General features: G+C 36.7%; 1 protein-coding gene across 1 annotated transcript in view; it reads left to right on the top strand.

Moving 5' to 3' along the window:
• The first annotated feature begins 4,149 nt into the window (after positions 1 to 4,149).
• LOC139708192 (uncharacterized) overlaps positions 4,150 to 19,520 on the top strand; it is a 67,156-nt gene continuing 51,785 nt past the window's right edge. The window contains exons 1-2 of the mRNA XM_071620167.1: positions 4,150 to 4,736; positions 19,222 to 19,287. Coding sequence (XP_071476268.1) covers positions 4,551 to 4,736; positions 19,222 to 19,287 — 252 coding nt within the window. The 5' untranslated portion in view covers positions 4,150 to 4,550. The remainder of the gene's footprint in view (positions 4,737 to 19,221; positions 19,288 to 19,520) is intronic.

Below are 19,520 nucleotides of genomic sequence, written 5' to 3' on the forward strand. Positions count from 1 at the left end.
CCAACTTCAGCCATGTCACTCTTGAACGATGCTACTGCTGCAAGGCAAAAACTGCCAGAGAGAATATTTTGCAAATTTTCACCCGGCATCTGTGTACAAGTTTGGATTCATCACAAATTCGGTGCTCTGCTTGTAGGGTCTGATTGCATCGGAGAACAGCAAGATAGTCTTTGAGTCTTATTCGATTTGTGTCATGTTTCCATGGTGATTTGATGAATCTGCATGAAAAAGAAAGTGGGAGGAGTGGCTTAGTATATCCTGTCTCTCATCATGTGTGTAAAAATTAGGATGCATGTCAACCACCTCATACAACTGTCTCTCGACATGAGGGAGTAGTTTGATGATTGTATCTTTTTTGTACCTTCTCTTTTACCCCAAGCAACGCTGTCAGTTTTGTTATTTCCAATAAAGACGGAGTGGTGTATGTGTACTAAGATTTGATTAGCTTCCTTTACCCATGGGAATCATCAAGAAATAGTGACTTTCTATCGACATCAGACACAGAATAGGAGGATGGCTCAAAGTGTTGTTTCGTGTTGTTTGCTTTACCTTTCTCCCTTTCAATGATTTTAAAAAAAAAATTCTTAGTTACCTTTTATTTGTGTGCATTCACAGCCTTCTCCACATCCTGAGTAATGTATTCATTGGCTCAGCCACTCTTTGCAGCATTCTTTGTCCACAAGAGCCATACTGATGGAAAACAAATGTTATGACCAAAATCTTATAAGAAAAGAATAAGGAGAAGGCATTCCAAAACAAAGACATGATATGTGTTGGGTTCCACGTGAGGCAAGACAAAGAATTTCATGCAGTGGTGATTTTTATTTAGCTGGTGGTAAAGGTACATATAAAAGGCTATTATATATTTCATATTTGCCCAGGTTTTCACTGGGCGGACTGCATTAACATGACTGCTCTCATTCTGAATGTCTTGTTATGAGACAAGTTATGTTATGGGAAGGCTGATCCGACTGGGATATACTCGAGAATCTCGTAATAAATTGTATACAGCTTTATCACTGATTAATGATCTCTATGTAAGTACATACACAGCTGAAGGATCTCGACCAGAGTAAAACTTAAGCGATGAGTGTGCGCTTTGATGCACACATTTGCAGACAGGCATTTCTATCCTAGTAGGCCTGCTTCTTATTCATGGTTTTCGAATGCAGCCTGCTGGGCAGCGAATGAAGATTGTTTCAATTGTGCCATCCTTCTCTTCTCATGTTATGTAGTCTTTAATAAATGCATTTCATTTTGCAATAAGTCTAATTTATTGGTACTCCAGAATTAGCTTTGACCAAGCCACTATTCTGGACAGACAGCGGTCAGCATTCAAGGGAACATCCTATCACACAAAAATTGCTCTCATAAAGATATCTTTCATTGCATTGACACTTGTGAAAGAGGCTCCTGGTAGAGTTTAATTCTTTGATGCTAGTCTGAGATGAGCATCCTGAGAAATCATGAGTTTGGGGGGATACTGCCAATTTGAAAAGGCAGATACTGTCCAGCTGAAGAGCTACACTTTATGCCTATCAAGGTCGATTATGACCATGTTGATAGTTGTAGCAAAGAGACCCTATTGTCAATGTGCTAAAATGCAACCTGGTTTGGATATGGCATTCAGGTAAAAATCAAATGTTCATCCTGACCAGGCTCAGATAATGATTATGTGTAGTGTATTTCGCTATAAAGCAAATCTTTAAGATAGGTACTTTATTCTTTTTATTTCATTCTTTGCATATCTTGATATATTTTAGTAAGTTATTTTTCTTGGACACGTTTTGTTCAAAGTGTATCATGGAAATGTAAGAAAGTGTAAATGCGATTTTTTTTTTTTTAATCCGTTGTGAAAAAAAAAAAGGTTTATGTAAAATGGATTACGTTGGAGCCCATAATGGATTGTGCATTCTTTGCTGTACACACTTTGTATTGTCAAAGAATAAGAAAGGAATAAATTCTCTTTAACAAGAACAAAACAAAAAAAAAACCCTAGATAATTTTAGATGTTGTTCTCTGGAGTCATACCTATCTAATTAATTGCCTCTTGTTGTTTGATTGTGAATGTGTCTGTCTGCCTATTTACTGTTTAATCATCGCCCTTGACTAGATGTATATTCTTCAAAGCCTTTTGCCCAACATCTATACTATACCTCTATATATCCCCTTTGTCATATGAACCACTCTCAAAGAAAGTCATTGTATTTGTCCCCTCCAGAAAATGAAGCAATTTTGTACTTTCAACAACAAACCACTCTCGATAATACATCCTGCACAATGGAACCTTGTTATTACAGTGCACTCTTGTTATAACGAAATGCTCAGGACCGGCAGTTTTCTTTCGTTATAATGAAATTTCGTTATAACCGAAAAAATACAATATATAACGAAAACAAGGAAGCCAAGCATATATTGTTCTGTTTGTTGAATGCTCGTTATACACTGGAAAGCTATGTGAACAATAGAACAAAATGTATTCAATTTCAGATTATTGTATTACAATAACGCAAGTTCCCCACGGAAATTGCTTGACACACCAAGCGAACACAGTGATGTGACGCGTTCGCCCATGCAGAGACGACGCTATAAATGCTTGTTCCGCTACGTATTTGCGAAAGCGATCCACAGTTTGTTATAACAGAGCACATTTCTTTTGTTTTTCTTTGTCAGTGGCACTCGGAAAAGACTTCGTTATAACAAAAATTTCGCTATAACCGTGTTCGTTATAAGCGAATTTTGTACCATAGACTTTAATGGCGATAATTTTGGGACCAGAAGTATTACTTCGTTATAACGAAATTTGTTATAACCGTGTTCGTTGTAACGGGAGTGCACTGTACGAGGTTGAATATAATGAGGTACGTGGTATAACAAGGTTATTTTGCAGGTCCTACCCCTATTATATATTTTTGTTTTTATCCCTGATAAAACGAGGAATTTAAGGTGGTCTCAAAAGCTGTGAGGTCTCCTTTCCACCTTTTTGTACTAACTCAATGGACAATTCAGTTCAATTCAATTTAATTCAATTTCATTCTATTCAAATAAATTCAAATCAATTTTATTGTCCATTTCTGAAAATTGGTTTTGTTTGCATGCATGACACATACATGAAGTGCATATATACAGAAGACAATTATAAGATAGATACATAGACATACAAGAGATACCAACAATATATCAATGACATGTAATGTCAGAGATACATGAAATTGGAGGAAATACATGTATTAAATTGTTCATGGATGGAAATTGTGTTAGATGTGATGTGCGTGTATGTAACTGTGTCAAGTGTGTGTCAAATTTATTTTTAAAAGAATGGTATGAGTGATTGTATTTTCACGTCTACATGAGTGATTGTATAAAAGTTTTGAAGATTATGTGTGTGTGTGCAGCGTGTATGTGTGTGAATGTAAATGAACGTGGATGTATGTATTACATTTTCTATGCATAATTGTATGTATATGTATACATATGATTATGTGTATACACACATATCTACATTTTTATGCATCTCCCTTTATGTATATAAATGATATATGTATATGTATATACATACATATGTCCATATATATATATATATATATATATATACATGTATATACAGATATTATGTGCAAGTGTGTGCATTTATTTGTATGTATATGTATACATAGAATGTTCATATATATATATATATATATATACATGTATATACAGATATTATGTGCAAGTGTGTGCATTTATTTGTATGTATATGTATACATATATAAATATACACACACATAAAGAACAGTTGAAACATAAAATGAAGGGAAAGAAACTGGAGACAGACTGATGAGACAGAGTACTGTTTTTTGAAGAAACAATGCTCTTTTAAAAATAACCTTGCTTTTATAGTAATTGAAATAAATGCATGAATGCAATCACGTTTTAAGAACACGAGATTAGACATAAAAACCAGCTGAGCATATCAAAACATCGAGATTGGCCCTGCTCTGCAATCAAGTGGTAGATCCGTCACGCCACTAGCTACCAAACTCGTGGCGCCACACGTTGTACTCTTGGCGACACCGGGGCACACAGTGAATGGCATTCGATCCACATTCATCCTATCATGCATGCACGATACCTACTTGCATTGACGGCGATGCGCGCGGCGCCAGCGATGCCAACATAAACTCACACACCACCGTGCCCATTCAACTGTATTCGTGTCCGATACCGCAACCACACAAGGAAGCCAAACAACTGTACGCCACCAGCACTACAACCGTGTACTACCAATAGCCTACTACACACTCGGTTTCCATTGCCTCGGCGTTGACATGATAAAGCCGCTGACGCACTGACTGTAAACACTATACCGCCGGTGTTGTGTGAAGGAACAAGATGGCCGTGTAACTGTCATCGTCTGTCTGTATGTCTTCCACGCAAAATCAAGTGCTTTCCCATCTCTCATTTCCATGCTTGTCTTCGTCCAAACGAGCACCGCGTAGAGTAGAAAAGCCACCATCGCCGTATCGTCTTGACTAGTGCAGAAATTTCACCGCCAGCGCCAAATATTTGCCATGAGTACGAGCGCCAAGCCAGCCGTGGCTGGGACACTAACCCTCGCCGCAACTCCAGCGTTGTATCTTCTGTACAGGCTGCATGAATTCAAGCAGCGATGTAAGGACAGAAACTCAGCAGCCAGTATTCCTTCGACGGAGAGGCATATAACCGAAAAAGATCTCGTTATCCTGAATAGGAAAATCGTAAGTACAATATATATATCGTCCTTTTCTATTCTTTTGATAAATAATATATTCCCCTATCACATCCCTACCCTATACCAGCTTATGTTGTCAGTAGCATTCTTTGTATAGCAGATGATTTTACACACTGATTATGTAGAGGTAACGCATGCACAATCTTACACTGCAGTGTTGTCTTCCATTGTATGATATTTTTAGACTACTGTCTACCAGATATTATAAAAATTTCAATAATAACAGCAATTTTAGACCATGTTCAATATAATTATGTATTTTGGTCTTTTGTAGCAGTTTGCAACAAATAATAGTAAGTGCATTATCTGGATTCCACTTACTGTAAAATAGACATAAACAAAAAATCAAATAAGTACATATCCACTAAGTTCCATTAAAATATATATATTATATATATATATATATATATATATATATATATATATATACAGTGTATTACTGTATATACTGTAGTGCATAGCTAGGTGCCACTCTGTGTAGCTCAAAGTATGCTTTTACTCAGGATGCAGTCTTTGCAAAATGTTGATGGTATTGGTACAGACATTTGCCATGCTATTTGAGCTTTTAAAAGGGAAAGTTTTGGTTGAAAGATTCAGGTTTTAACTGGAATTTTGTGAGATGATTAGAAACCACTTATATGAAATATAAAAGAGCATACAATTTCAAGAGGAATTAAAGGCTTATTTTATGAACGTTGTTAATTAAAACCACTTTGTTTTGCTTTGTTTTTTTTTACATTTCAGCTATTTCAAAACTGATTTTCATCAAATAATCTTTTAATTTGTCGTGAGGTTGTATGCTCTGGAATATTTCAAATAAGTAATTTCTAATTTTCTTGCAAAAAAGGAAAAACCTGAATCTCCACCTCAACCAAAACAAAACCCTTAATCCGCCAGTTGGATTTTGTATCATATGTGTACATGACCAGGTATATTCCGGTTCATTTTAATGGAAAATGTTTTTAGGGTATAATTTTTTTTTTCATTTTCTGTGTACTGTTGTAGAGTATTTTGGTTTTTCTTTACTCATAATTCATGAAATAAATTGTGCAAATATGTGCAACTATTGTAAATAGTAGAGTTTATGCCATACGGATATATTTCATATATTGAATGTGACACCAAATGGATCTTGTCTGACATTGTGGGTGATTGAATATTCTCAATTGAGAATCACAGTGAAGGAATGAGAAATGATTTAATCCGTTTTCAGCAGAAAACAAGAACAAGACACATGATACAATGCGTGTTTGTTATGGGCAGCAACATTTTTACAAGTAGGATTTCTAGATATCTGCCAACTTGTGAAATGCGAAAAAAATAGTAAAAAGGGAAGAAAAAGAAATTTACTACATCTACTCATACTGTACAGTACCAAGAGCACTGTGTGTATCTATTAAATTTTGCAATGTGTATCTTTCTCAGGCTTGTGTAAACCACATTTAAGCATCTTTGATGCTCTTGTCATAAGAAGCCTAAAAATCATGTATCAACATATGAATTGTGAATAAAAACCATACCATACCAATAATGATTCTTTTTGTTGAAAGTTAGAAAAAAGTTTACAATTGCTAGGCAGTTGCATTGTTGATCCATATGTCAATGTCATGAGTAAACAGGTTTCCTCAAACCCCCTTGGAATACAATTGTGAATAATAGCTGGTATGCTAGTGATTTGTTACTGAGTGATAAAGAATTGACTCCATGTCAGAACCAAAAAAAAAAAATTGTTGTCCTCATAGGGCAAAGGGAAAGTCATTGGAAGCAGAAGTAAAGGAAAGTCAAACTACAAGTGATCCATGTAGTGATGTGTGAAGGTGAAAGTAGATGTGGATCACAGGTAATGAGACACCTGTAGTGTGTATAAAATGCATGCTACAGAAATTGATGATTTCTGCTAAGTCTGCAAGTCAATTATCTAAATTGTACCATCAAAATAACACTTTTTTAACCTGCTCACGTGTACGTGCAATGTAAATGTTACTTCTCTGTTTGTGATAGAAAGCTGGTGCTTGCAGTATTCACCAAGATCATACCAAATCTGTGCGTTAGTTTTACCCTGTACGTACCTTAGTTTGCTGCAACAGTTTTTTAAAGCATCGAAAAAGCAAAGATTCTATACTTATTGATTTAAGCCATTGAGGATGGACTAATTTTGCTACAACACGCATTTCCCATAGACACCTGCCCGAGTATACTCCAGACTCGTCCTCGACAGGTTAAAGGACAAGTTCACCTTCATAAACATAAGGATTGAGAGAATGTAGCAATATTAGTAGAACACATCAGTGAAAGTTTGAGGAAAATCAGACAATCCGTTCAAAAGTTATGAATTTTTGAAGTTTTTGTGCAGTAACCGCTGGATGAGAAGACTACTGCAGTGTATGAATAACTTAGATGTCACATGCGTACAACAATATAAGGAAAATATAAAGAGAATTTCACAAAATTCCATCTTTTGAAAAAAATACACATTCCCCTGACTCGTTACCGACAAATGTTATGGGTAATATTATTCCCCCTGCATTTAGAAAGAGGCAAGTCAAGAGCTCCTTTATTATGCGAGAAAAGTGAAAATATGTTGAATTTTCTTTTACATTTTCTTTATACTGTTGTACGCATATGACTCACAAGCTGTAGTAGTCTCCTCATCCAGCGGTTCCAAGACAAAAATTTAAAAAATTCATAACTTTTGCATCGATTGTCCAATTTTCGTCAAACTTTCACTGATGTGTTCTACTATTATTGTTGCATTCTCTCAATCCTTATGTTTATGAAGGTGAACTTGTCCTTTAAAAGTGATAAAAAAGATCAGATAACTACTGTAGATATGAAGCTGTTTTAAAAGAATGAGTAAAATGAGACTGATTCATTGCATTGAACCTACTGAAGGTACTCTCTGTATTATATCAAAAGGAATTAGATGAATATAAGAATGCATACCAGCAAAAATTGATAATTTACAGTTATGTTATATATTAAAACATTGCAAATCTAATGAATAAATTCCTATTTTAGATAGTACTGTAAAGGGTTTCATTCACAGAATGCATCAACTTAGATATCAGCAGGCAGATAAGGTTTCCCGAAAGACTTATACAAAGAACTTACTTGTAATAAGAGCTGATTTTGAAGTCCCACACTCTCCTTATGATAGTTACTGTTAATGGCAGCAGTCGGCTGTTGGAAATGCATATTGCTGTAGTGGTTGTCATCATTCGTCTTAGAAGTTTTTGTCAAAATATGTCTTGTGTTGTGTTGTGTTGTGTTTTTCAATTTCACTTTCCGTCAATATGTAGTCTATCAACTTAAGAATAGCAAAGAGTCAAGCTTGTTACTCACCTTGTGATACAAAAAGCAAATGAGTAAAAAACAAACTTAAAACAGATGTTAACTGTTTTAAACCTAAATTTTCCTTGCTTGAAGTGTTGCTTGTGATACATTGTGCATGCTACATGATACACTAAAATCATAGTTTACAATGTTTTCATAAGTTTGTTATGCTATAGATCATACAATTCTTCTTACCTTTCTTCTCATATTGCATGAGCTGATTGGCTCAACTGGAAACAGTATCTTTTAATTGAAATGGATGTCAGTTTGTACATGTACAAGCAATCATCATGGTAAATAATCAAAATGAAAGTACGTAGTGTAGACGATGGATATGCCTGTAGGTCACCACCATGTGGTAAAAAAGATGTCATTTGATATCTTTTGAGAAATGGAGTTGAGGTATTCATGCATGAATGCCGAATGCATCAGGAATCCTGTAGATTAAATTCATTTCAGTGTGAGCATCTTTGGATTTTTAGTTCAACCTTTCATCGTTGCTAATGCAGTATATCTTTCTGTGAAATGTTGGGTATTTGTGGCATTATTGTGCAAAATAATTCAACCAGTATATGCCTTGAGGACTTGTTCCATGCAAAGGCATATATCCTCTTATCTTTTGTGACAATTATCACTTTGAATTAAATTCTATGTGTGTGCTTTGTGTGGAAAATCAGGAGTACTGAGGTTAAGGAAAAAGTGTAAGATCATGTAAATTTGTGATGCCCAGAAAATTCCACTTTCTGAACTCCCGTTATTCTCAGCTCTCCTAAAGTGATAATGATGTTGCAGTTCTGAGCATAGGTCGGGTTGTGTGTGGAAAACATTTGTGTTTTGTTTTGCTTTGGATTCTAGCCTGTATGCTTGTACAGTGGACCCTATATGTAGTGTAATCTGGGGTTGGCACATACCGTGCATGCTTGAATAAATTTGCTAAAACTCGCATGGATGGCCATGTTGGTGTGAGTCATTGTTCTGTACATACATACCCTGGGCATCTGGTAAAGTAGCAGATGTTGTTGATGTAGTCTGTTCAAGAAAACATGAAACAAGGCAGCTAGAGCTCTGCATCATTTAACACTGCGAGAATTAATGTGTACTAGATTGCCACATTTCGTATTGTACATGTGTTTCTTTTCATGCAAGAGTAAAGTGTGTACGATACTAGATCTTTGATGTAGGTTTACGCTTTGCATCCACCATATTGAGACTGAAAGACATTTTAACTTGAATTTGATTGTGGTAGTTAATAATAGTGAGTTCAATCTACAGGCATTTATCTCTTATTTTTAAGCTGTAACCCTGACAAAAAAAATGATAATGTATACTAAACGCTGTTATATCTCTTTGCTGTTCGTCTTTCATCGCAAGTAGGAATACTCTTATCATTTAATGGCTGATATGATTTGGAAATCGATGGCGAACAGATGCTAACGTAGTCAGGCTTGCTATGGTAACGCATACAAAAAGCTACACTTGTAGTTGCACCAATGAATTACAGTAGTCAACAGTGTATAGTTTATCATCTTTGCAGCAAGGACAAGAGCTTAATGGATTCCACAGTTCTAAGAGCTGCATACAATGTAATATCTATATGCATGTATTACCCCCAGCCGGACAAATACATACACTATGCACACACACACACACACACACACACACACACACACACACACACACACACACACACACACACACACAGCATTAACACCAAGTCAATGCGAATTTGAGTCCCACTGTTCTGTGTACTGAATATATTTGACATCTTCCACTGCCCAGATACAAAGTGTGTCTCCTTTGGAAGGCTGACGGTATACATACTGTAGATGGAAAGAGTCAATCTCATGCACACGGGAACATATTGCCGCTGATCTATGTAAAGCACGTTGCATAAGATCGAAAGTGACACCGGTGCTGCGTTCTCCAGATAGCACCGGGCCTGACGAGGAGAGTAATTTGTTTCAATCTAAATATTTAGGCAATCAATCACGTGATGATGTGAAAACGGTCGACGTGGGGGGAAAAGAATGGCGAAGGCAGCTGTGTGTACGTGTGCGGGCATGTGTGTATGAGATTGTGTCTGTTTGTGTGTGAGTATACGAGCTTTCCTTTTTTTCAATCAAATTTCTGTAGTTGTGTGGTGCGGGGGGGGGGGGGGGGTGATCCTTTGTGGCAAATTAATCACCAAAAAAATTCCAAGTATTGCCCAGATAAACTCACTCTGGTTCATATCATACAGTCTGTATACTTTATTTGTTTGTGTGTGTGTGTGTGTGTGTGTGTGTTTTCAGCATATAGATAAAATTGAAATGCCAGGCATCATTCCAATACACCCATTATTCGCTGCTGATAATCTAAACAACATCCCAAAGAGTGATTATGAGTTCATGGAAAGGCAGTATAGGGAACAAATTCAGTGTATTTGGTTTATTACTTATCAATCTTGCTTGATTGTGCACTGGATGACGTCAAACATACAGAACTGGTCAGTGTTACGGGGAAATATATTCAGAATATGAAAGAGATCCAGGGGAAATACATCAATAAGAAGAATGAGATTGCTGTCTTCAAATGTAGTGAATTCTGATTAAAGTCAAAAATTTGTTCTGTGAAAAACACAAGATTTTCTGGAAAGGTTACTTCCTTCCCTCTCCTCCTCCCCCCACAAAAATTACTCTCCAGAGCATGTTGCCAATAATGCCGGAGCTGAGATTTCCTTCTTTCAGAGAATGAGAGGAAACTACAAGGTGGAGAGTAGAATGAAAGTTTGCAGCAGCACATGAAATACCAAACCTGTAGCAATCCTGACAGTGACTGTAGCCAGAAGTCATACTTATAGTTTAAAGTAATACCGGTAATAACAGAACCAGAGAAAAAAGGATTTTGTACTCTGGTTCATTTCTCCATCAAATACACCATAATTGTACTCGTATTGCAAAATACTCCCATTCCACAGAGATTTTTTTTTTCTCACTGGTCACTCGTCGGAAGCAAAGTTTTTTGCTTCCGGCCACCAACCAAAGTGTATCAGATCCCAGTCTGATGAATCTGCCCATGTTTGTCGACTATTAGGTCAGTGTCAGATGTGGCGGGTGTTGTCTGATGAGGCAAGATTGTCCAATGAGGTTTATGTGCAACATATGATATGTCTTACACTAAACCTGATAGTCGACCAACATAGTCAGTTTCACCAGACTGCAATCTGATGCACTTTGATGGGTGGCCGGAAGCAAAAAAACTTTGCTTCTGATGATTGACCAATGAGAAAAAATCTCTGTGGAATGGGGGTATAAGACACTGAACGCTTTGAACAAAGGAAAGTGTTTTGGACATTTGTTGTAAAGACAGTTCTTTGAATTCAAGAATAAAAGTGAAGTGCTTGTGACAACACTTTTTGTTTTCCTCACCTCATACATGTAAAAATGCTGAAGTAGCAGGTTAACAGCTCTTGACAGTTTTCCCAATTATTCCTCTCAAAAAGGTCTATCAGAGAAATTTAAGTAAGTCTATCTTGAGAAAGATACATTAATGAAGTTATTGTGTGTGAAATGAAACAACAACACAGTCATTAAACCATCCTTGCACCATCATTAAACAGAGAATAGGGAGAAATTGTGCTTTTATGAAAGTCGTGGTCATCATAATTTGCTGCAATTTTATACATTGTGTCCTGAAAAGAGGGTGGTGATTGATGTGTTTCAAACATTTAGTGTAATTAGGTTCATGTCTTTTTTTTAAAACACTTCAACAGTGTCAACTCTTTTCATGTTGCAGCCTGTATGATTCTGGAGTTATAATGTGACAATGCATTGTTGTAGGGCTATTGCGCCATTATGATTACCCTGTGTGTTTATGTTTGATTAGCCATGATCAGTTTTACACGTATGATATGAACATTAAAATCAGCTTTAGGGTCAGCAGGGCAGTTGTGCAAGGATGCTTGTGATTTTTACATATTCATCCGCTTCGAAGGCTTTAAGAGATATAATACCAGTATGTCATATATTTTGCATTCGTACATGCTCAATATTTCCCACATTTCTAAGGGCTTGTAATAGGCAATTGCTATTGTTAAAAGTTGTTAAAAGTCGTTGAATTTGCCATTTTTGAACAACAATGACAGAATGGGAAATGACTGCAGTGGTTGTCCTTATTCAAAATGCAGTTTGCAGTTTTCCACTTCAGGGCCCTGTTGCATATTATAGATGCAATCAAACATAAGACAGAAAATCGTGTACATGAGTCAGGTATCAGCCAATCGGAATGGAGTATTCAGAGACTTATGTTTTATTTTTTGACTTTAATTTGATCTCAACTCTTATGCAACAGGGCCCAGAGGTGATAAAGACAGTATATTTGCATGAGTGCAGTATTTTGGCTTGTTGTTACAAATATTGAGCAGCAGTCAAATCACAAAATTCACAGAAATAAAAACACAAAAACATCTACTGTATGCAGTAATGTACACTGTACATTCAGCTCCAATGAACATTCTTAACTTTCCATCAGATTCAGCCAAAACTTAGAGTGTAGCAATAAATCTTCAAAGCAAAAAGATCTTACAGTTTGGCCTGAATCTCAACTCACACTGAGTGTGAGCAAATCAATTGTCACTATTAAAGTTAGTTGATTTTTTTATGAGCAGTTGCTGTTAGAGAACCTTGAAATGAGTGTCACTGTGATAATCACCAGAAGTGTTTTAATCTTAAAAATAATAAAAAATAAACAATATGGAAACCTTTAAATAAGAAGTTTTCCTTCTTTAATTTATATCTAGGCCTAAAAGCCATACTGCAGAACTGGAATGAAAAAGAGATTAAGATACAAGAATTGTCATTTTCAATATTTTGATGTATTGAAAGGTAACTGCTGTTGGGTTCAAGTTAGTGTTAGCAAGATTCTGCTTCTCTTTTTTTTTCCCTTTAATACAATCATTGCAGACAATCATCACAGTATGTTTCATTATTATGGATAAAGGAAGATCGTGAATAAAAAATCTAAGGGTTAGATGTGATTATCCGCCTTTAAGCTCTGCATGGGCTCGTGTTGCTGGATTGAAGAGCCAGCGTGCCCAATGAGCCCGAACATTGAGCAAGCCATAATCAACCTGCGGGCATGCTCCACTGGCAGCCACATGTCAACGTACTTGTTACTTTGCGAGCATGATTTGCAATAAAATTCATGTTTAATCCAACACTCTCGACATGGTTGAAGCATGATTTACATCTGTCTGGATTTTGCTGCTGTTGTTTTGTTTTGAGTTTTTTTTTTCCTTGTGGCAGCTAGGTGAGTCAGGATATTACGAGGAGAAATGTTTCCTATTTGTTGGTGGTGTTGCTCTCTTTTTTATATTGGTCCAGAATGTGGCATTGGTCCTGTTTTCAAGGCACTCCCTTGTACACACAAGACATAAATGTGTCTTTGCTGCAGTGAAAATGGTAGCATCGCTTTGTTCTAATTATGTTCATCTATCATATACAGAACGTATTTCACAACAGTCATTTGTGCACCGGCCGTTTCTGTTACATTTTCATGCAACTGCAAATGCCCCTGCTTGATGTATTCTTTGGTATATTGTAGGCTTATCACAGTGCTGTAGTATCAAGGGATCATGAAGCAAGCTTAGCTGCAGAATGTGACTTGCCCTGTCTGCTTGTGCTTTTATTCTCTGCGAATGCAAGCAAATCTAAAATTGATTAACTTTGTACAAAATACAGACCTGACTTTCCTTTGCCTCAGCATTCTCTCCATTTTTCTCCCTCTGGAAATTTACTTTGTGCACTTGCATGAAATTCATTCATTCATACATTTTGTTTTAATATTTAAATCATTTAGAAATATGTACAGTGTAACATGTTTATAATAATTGTAAGCAATCTAAAATCTAAAATCTGTTATCTTTGTACAATGTGCAAAGCTCACTTTCCTTTACCTCAGTAATTCTCTCTATTTTTCTTCCTCTGGAAATTTACATTGTTTACTTGCCTGAAATTCATTCATTCATTCATTCATTCATTCATTCATTCATTCATTCATTCATTCATTCATACATTTATTCAGTAATAAAATCATTTGGAAATAATGTAGTGCAAAATATTCATAATAATTGTAAGTCATATAATGTACAGGTACAGTTCAATGAAAGCCAGAGGCTTGTTGAAATAGAGGGTACTGTTAAAGTGCATTAAAATCATTGAATAGAAATCAACCATATACTTTGTATGTATAAATTGCAGAAGTACATGTAGTGACTACATAGTCAGATTAAACAAAAAAAAAACCACAAAAAAAAAGACAAAGACAAGATGTACTATAGTGTTGTTACAGAAGAAAAGCCCAGAATACTAGGCACATGGCTTTCCTTAAAGTAATAGGAAAAACCCCTGTGGATGACCCACACCATGCAGTCAAACCATATCTAATAAAGTTCTTGCCATTTTGAAATGCATGCTTGTCATGTGTAGGTGAATACTCAGTTGATCGTGGGCTGCCAGATGATAAATCCAATAAAGTTTTGGTGGTGGGGAGTTCCCCTCCCCCCACCCCCCTCCATCAGCACACTTGTTTAGTGCCTGCATGTGTATGTGCATCGTTGATGTGCATTTGTACCATTCATGTTTGCTCCATGGGAGTGTACTGTAACATTGGCACCAACACTTAATATAATCCGCACCATAATCAAATTGTCTGAGAGCCTGCATGGGTACTGCTATTTTGGGGCTCCGGGAGAAAAAAAAAATCCACTCTGGATAAATTGATAATCCGTGGAATGGAATCGAATGCGCAGTATAATATGCAGCTTTTTGCTCTATAGCTTCTGTAAGTGCATGTTTAAAAATACAAATGGATGGTCGGCATTGTGATGCCAGGAGTGTAAAGGAGGGAAGTGGGGGGGGGGGGGGGGGGGAGGGGGGAGGGGGGTGGAGAATGGACTTGTGCTAATGGCAAAAGGAGAAGCACACTCGGGGTTATGTATGCTAATATATTGATCCTTGACTTGCCTGCCAATTGTCCCTATACTATCTCTGACCTTTTGTTTCAAATGTGATCCTGCCATGTGATCTGTTAGTGTGCACGGGAGAAGCTTGTATAGGGCCAAACTGTGAGCAAATGCAGTACGGGGGGATCTGGAATATTAAGGTGCAAAAGAAAAAAAAAAAATCTGCAGCAAATATTGCTTCTGCGCACGTCACCTCATGACGTCTGCCGCCGGCGCTGGTTGGGTTTGATAACGGGGCCCAAATCCGATTTGTGCTGTGTATGCCTGCAAACAAATGCTAGCAGCTCGATATTCATTGCCCCGCATCAGTATAAATTCTGACATTTTGAGTTCAGGGTGCAAATCATGCGCCCCGTCATATATACTCCTTCTGCCTACCGTCAGGGCTTTGCTGAAAGTGATCCTTGGCTAACATAGAAATATTGTCTGGATTTGCACTCATATTTGAAGTGATACCCATCAAAGTGGTTATGACCTGAAAAAAGTAAGCTGCCTAAATTTTGAAAAATTGCAATGCAAACAGGCTTCTTCCATCAAAGATCAACTTGGTTATGAATGCTCAATAAGCCACAAAGTGTTCATAGGTGCTAGATATTGGTATCATTGCTGGAAGCAAACATTTTGTTTTTAGTCTTATTGTGTTCCATCTGTCTCAAATGTACAAGCATTATGTACTCGATGAAACTCAGATTATCATGAAAGACCACTGTATTTTTGTTTCTCTCCTCAAATGAAATAGAAAAAAATTATGATTTTAGAGTGCTGTGATGATGTAAGGGTTCGAGAAGTTCACAGTTTCTTGCTTCCACCTGTAAGTCAGGTTTATTCAAAGTATAAGAAAGAGTTTAAGAAAGAAAACAGGAGAAGAATTGAGGTGGGGGTGGAACGTATAGGAGACAGGACAGAGAAATAAAAGGAATGGAAGGAAGAGAAAAGCTATGATAGAAGAGAATGGAAGAGGTTAAGAAAGAAATGTGTAACACGTGTAGGGATTGGAAAGAAATTGGAGAAAGGAATCCAATGAGAAGCCAGTGGATGTTTGATACTCATTGCGACAGTGCATTAATAAAGCACAGATGAGAAGGGTAAAGGTGCGTGCGATTGGACTTTAACCATAGTTTTCTAGTTAAGCTACCAAGCTTCTTCTTTTTTTTTCTACCTTTCTCGCTCAGTCTCTCCTCTCTCTCTCTCTCTCTTTGTCCTGACGTCACTCAGTTTTGTCAGGCGTACATTGCCACGACACCTGCTACCACAAGCTTGTGCAGCTAATGATGATTGTAATTAGGACCCTCCACCTGTAACCATGACGCAGTTCATTCCCGCACCACCAATTGTCTTTTCCGCCTAGATGTCGCCCCCCTTCCTCCATCGCCAGCGAGAAACTGTGGCCGTCGTCTGCCAAGCAGAAGGCCGTATAAATTTTTGCTGCCGCTCTAACGAACACAGTTGATGCACTTTTAGCTCTCAAGTTATGCATGATAAAATGTAGCAATACACTGGTAGCAAAGAGGACTTTTGAAATGTACATTAAGGAGTCATCCTTTTAAGCACTTATTTGAGAAGCAAAGAGCCATGAGATCCACAGGCTCTGTATGCACCATTATGTATATGTTTTTTCTCAGCTGACAAGTGAGGATGTGCAATTTACACGGTTACAGCTTCTTATTCCGAAGGTTCATTATTTCGAAGGCTCTTCAGTCCAAAGATTCGTTATTCCGTAGGTTCATTATGAATTCCGAATTTCATTTTTGGATTAACAAATCTTCGCAATAACGAACCTTCAGAATAACGCCACAAATGTTCGGATTAATGAACCCTTTTTCATTTTCATATTAACGAACCTCTAGGTATAGGGAATTTGTGTGTTTCGGATTAACAAACCTTCGGAATAACGAACCTTCGGAATAGCGAACCTTCGGAATAGCGAACCTTCGGAATAACGAACAGCGCCCATTTACACGTACATGTACTATGAGAGGTTGTACAGCAAGGCACACATGTACAGTGTGTATATTGCAGAAGCCCTCCTTAATCATAAGCTATGTATGTTTTAGAAGCAGAAGGACATAAGATCCACATGCTAGACAGAGAGTCGAGGCGTATACACCTATCTTCCACATTCATTAGCCTGTGTAATGATATACAGTTGTAGGTGAGTCAGGTTGTGTACTGTATTTCAATATCAGGGCAGAGCTAGAATTTGTATTTACTTTAATAGCTAGTTTTCTGCTAAAATCCGTAGGTGCATTTCACCAAGATGATTTGACTTTTTAACCATGCATAATCACACTTCTGTTGTCAAAGGATTGTTTGTATGATTATAATTATTTTGTGTATGTTGCCAGTACATTTTAGACTAGCACCCTTACTTGACATACAATGGTTTCTTATTGCCACCCATTCTGTTTCAGGGCCAAAGAACTTTGAGCATTCAGAGTTATACGGTGTATATCATATGGCAATTCGAAAAGAGCAAAAAATTCATCGACATTTCAGCATTTCATGCTATTTTTAAAGCATTTTTTTTAAACCAAAAAACATGCTCACACCTACAAGACAGTGATAATGACATCCCGGAATGACATACAATGTACATCATAGTACAACATTATGTTATAAATGTCATAAATGATTGGTTTACTCATGGGACCCTGACTGTTGAATTCATTCAAATGAGATTCCTTGAAAATGCTTTCCTGAATTTATATCCCTAATGTCCATCTACTGAGCAAAGAATAAATCAGTTGCTTACTTAATCATTACCTCATATTTACTTCATGAACCCTGGCTCAAGAGCTGTATGGAATACATGGTTCTTGTGCCCTTTTTCCTGGTATTTTGGTCCCTGGGACGGAGCTTGAGTGGTGAAAATAATGGCAATGCCTAAAGAATGACGTCTTTATCATGGAAACAATCATTGTCGCATTGTTGGTGATGCTTGGAATCATCAAACACTAATTTTACAGGCGATATCAAAATGCCATCACGCAGTTGCTGGGTAATAATCTGTCATCATTCACTCTTGAATACTTATAAAAAGTATGATGTAGAACCTGTCAGAATACAGTGATGAATTATGCCTTAATATGAATTATGTTGTTTTTTGAGATAAAGCAATCATCACAGTGTATGTTCTTAATGCAATTCAATTTGGAACATCCAAATAAAATGGGATTTTAGTTTGCTGGCAAAGACGTGGTTATTGGTAAATTTGGTTTAAAAAAAATGTATGCTGTCAGCATCATAAAGTGATATGTGTTATGAATAACAGTGTTTTTCAAGCAGACATTCTATCAGAGCTCATGAAACTTGCATACGTTCTACATAGTTGTGTCAGTTGTTTTATTTGATGTCAAGACAGTTTGTTGATACATGCTCTTTGATACTGCTATTTTGTAATCATCTTGTATGTTGTATCATAAGCCTAATGCATTTCCTATACTCCAGAAAGGGTCAGAAGAAATAAACGTTCAATGTTCAAAGTTATTCTTTCACAATTTGTTTTTAAAATGGATTTGTGGTATTATAATGGTGACTGCAAACAGACTAAAAATTGCTCCTCCTGTACACATTTGATTATGTCATTGAGTAGCAATTCTCATAAAAATTTCATTGTAATTGGAAAAATGTTTTTTAAAAGATCAAATGTGTTCAATGATTGATTTAAAGTGGGGGATGTATAGCACATCGCCTTTGGCAATTTTCTGAGCACATATACTGAAGTAACTGTCAGTTTAGGCCAAATCTCATACTAGCCGTGATAGTGCATTCTCAGTGCACCATCAAGTATCAGTGAATAATTCACAATTTTGGATATGATTTGTCTTCTCATCAACTTGAATGGAGAAAGATTCTGAAAGAAGTGAAGTATACCACACCACAATGGGGATTTTATTTCAACCGAATCATTGAGATATTCTTGATTCAAAGCTTGTTCTAAATTTCCCTCCCTGAATGGTATCAATGCTCTATAGACAAATGGTATGTAAATGGAGCAACATAGAACGCAAATCGATCTGAATCACAGCTAATTCAGAGCTCAATGTTTCTGAATGCCATACATGTATGCACCTGCATTTATTTTACTTTTGCAATCAATTACTGATTATCAATTTTATGTCTTTTCCTCTTCCTGTAGGAAAAATTACTCCGAAAGCTAGACAAGTATGATCGAGCCGAGACATTCCCTACCAAAGATGAAGAGGTGAGTGAAGAAAGTGTTTGATGTTGTTGCATGTTTTTTTTTTGGATGCAGGGTTTGGGATTTTATTTTTGACCAGTGAGAAACTGAGGGAATGTTCATTATTCTGAAGGTTCATTAATCTGAAATTGAAATGTGGTTTGTTATTCCAAAGGTTCTAAATTGTGACACAAACAAATATCGTATTCCTAGAGGTTCTTCTATCCAAGAATGAAAAGGGTTCATTAATCCGAATG

The sequence above is a fragment of the Diadema antillarum genome, unplaced genomic scaffold (genome assembly GCF_040938485.1).
Source record: "Diadema antillarum isolate AM-2024a unplaced genomic scaffold, OU_Dant_1.0 seq00001319_RagTag, whole genome shotgun sequence".
NCBI classification, from domain to species: domain Eukaryota; kingdom Metazoa; phylum Echinodermata; class Echinoidea; order Diadematoida; family Diadematidae; genus Diadema; species Diadema antillarum.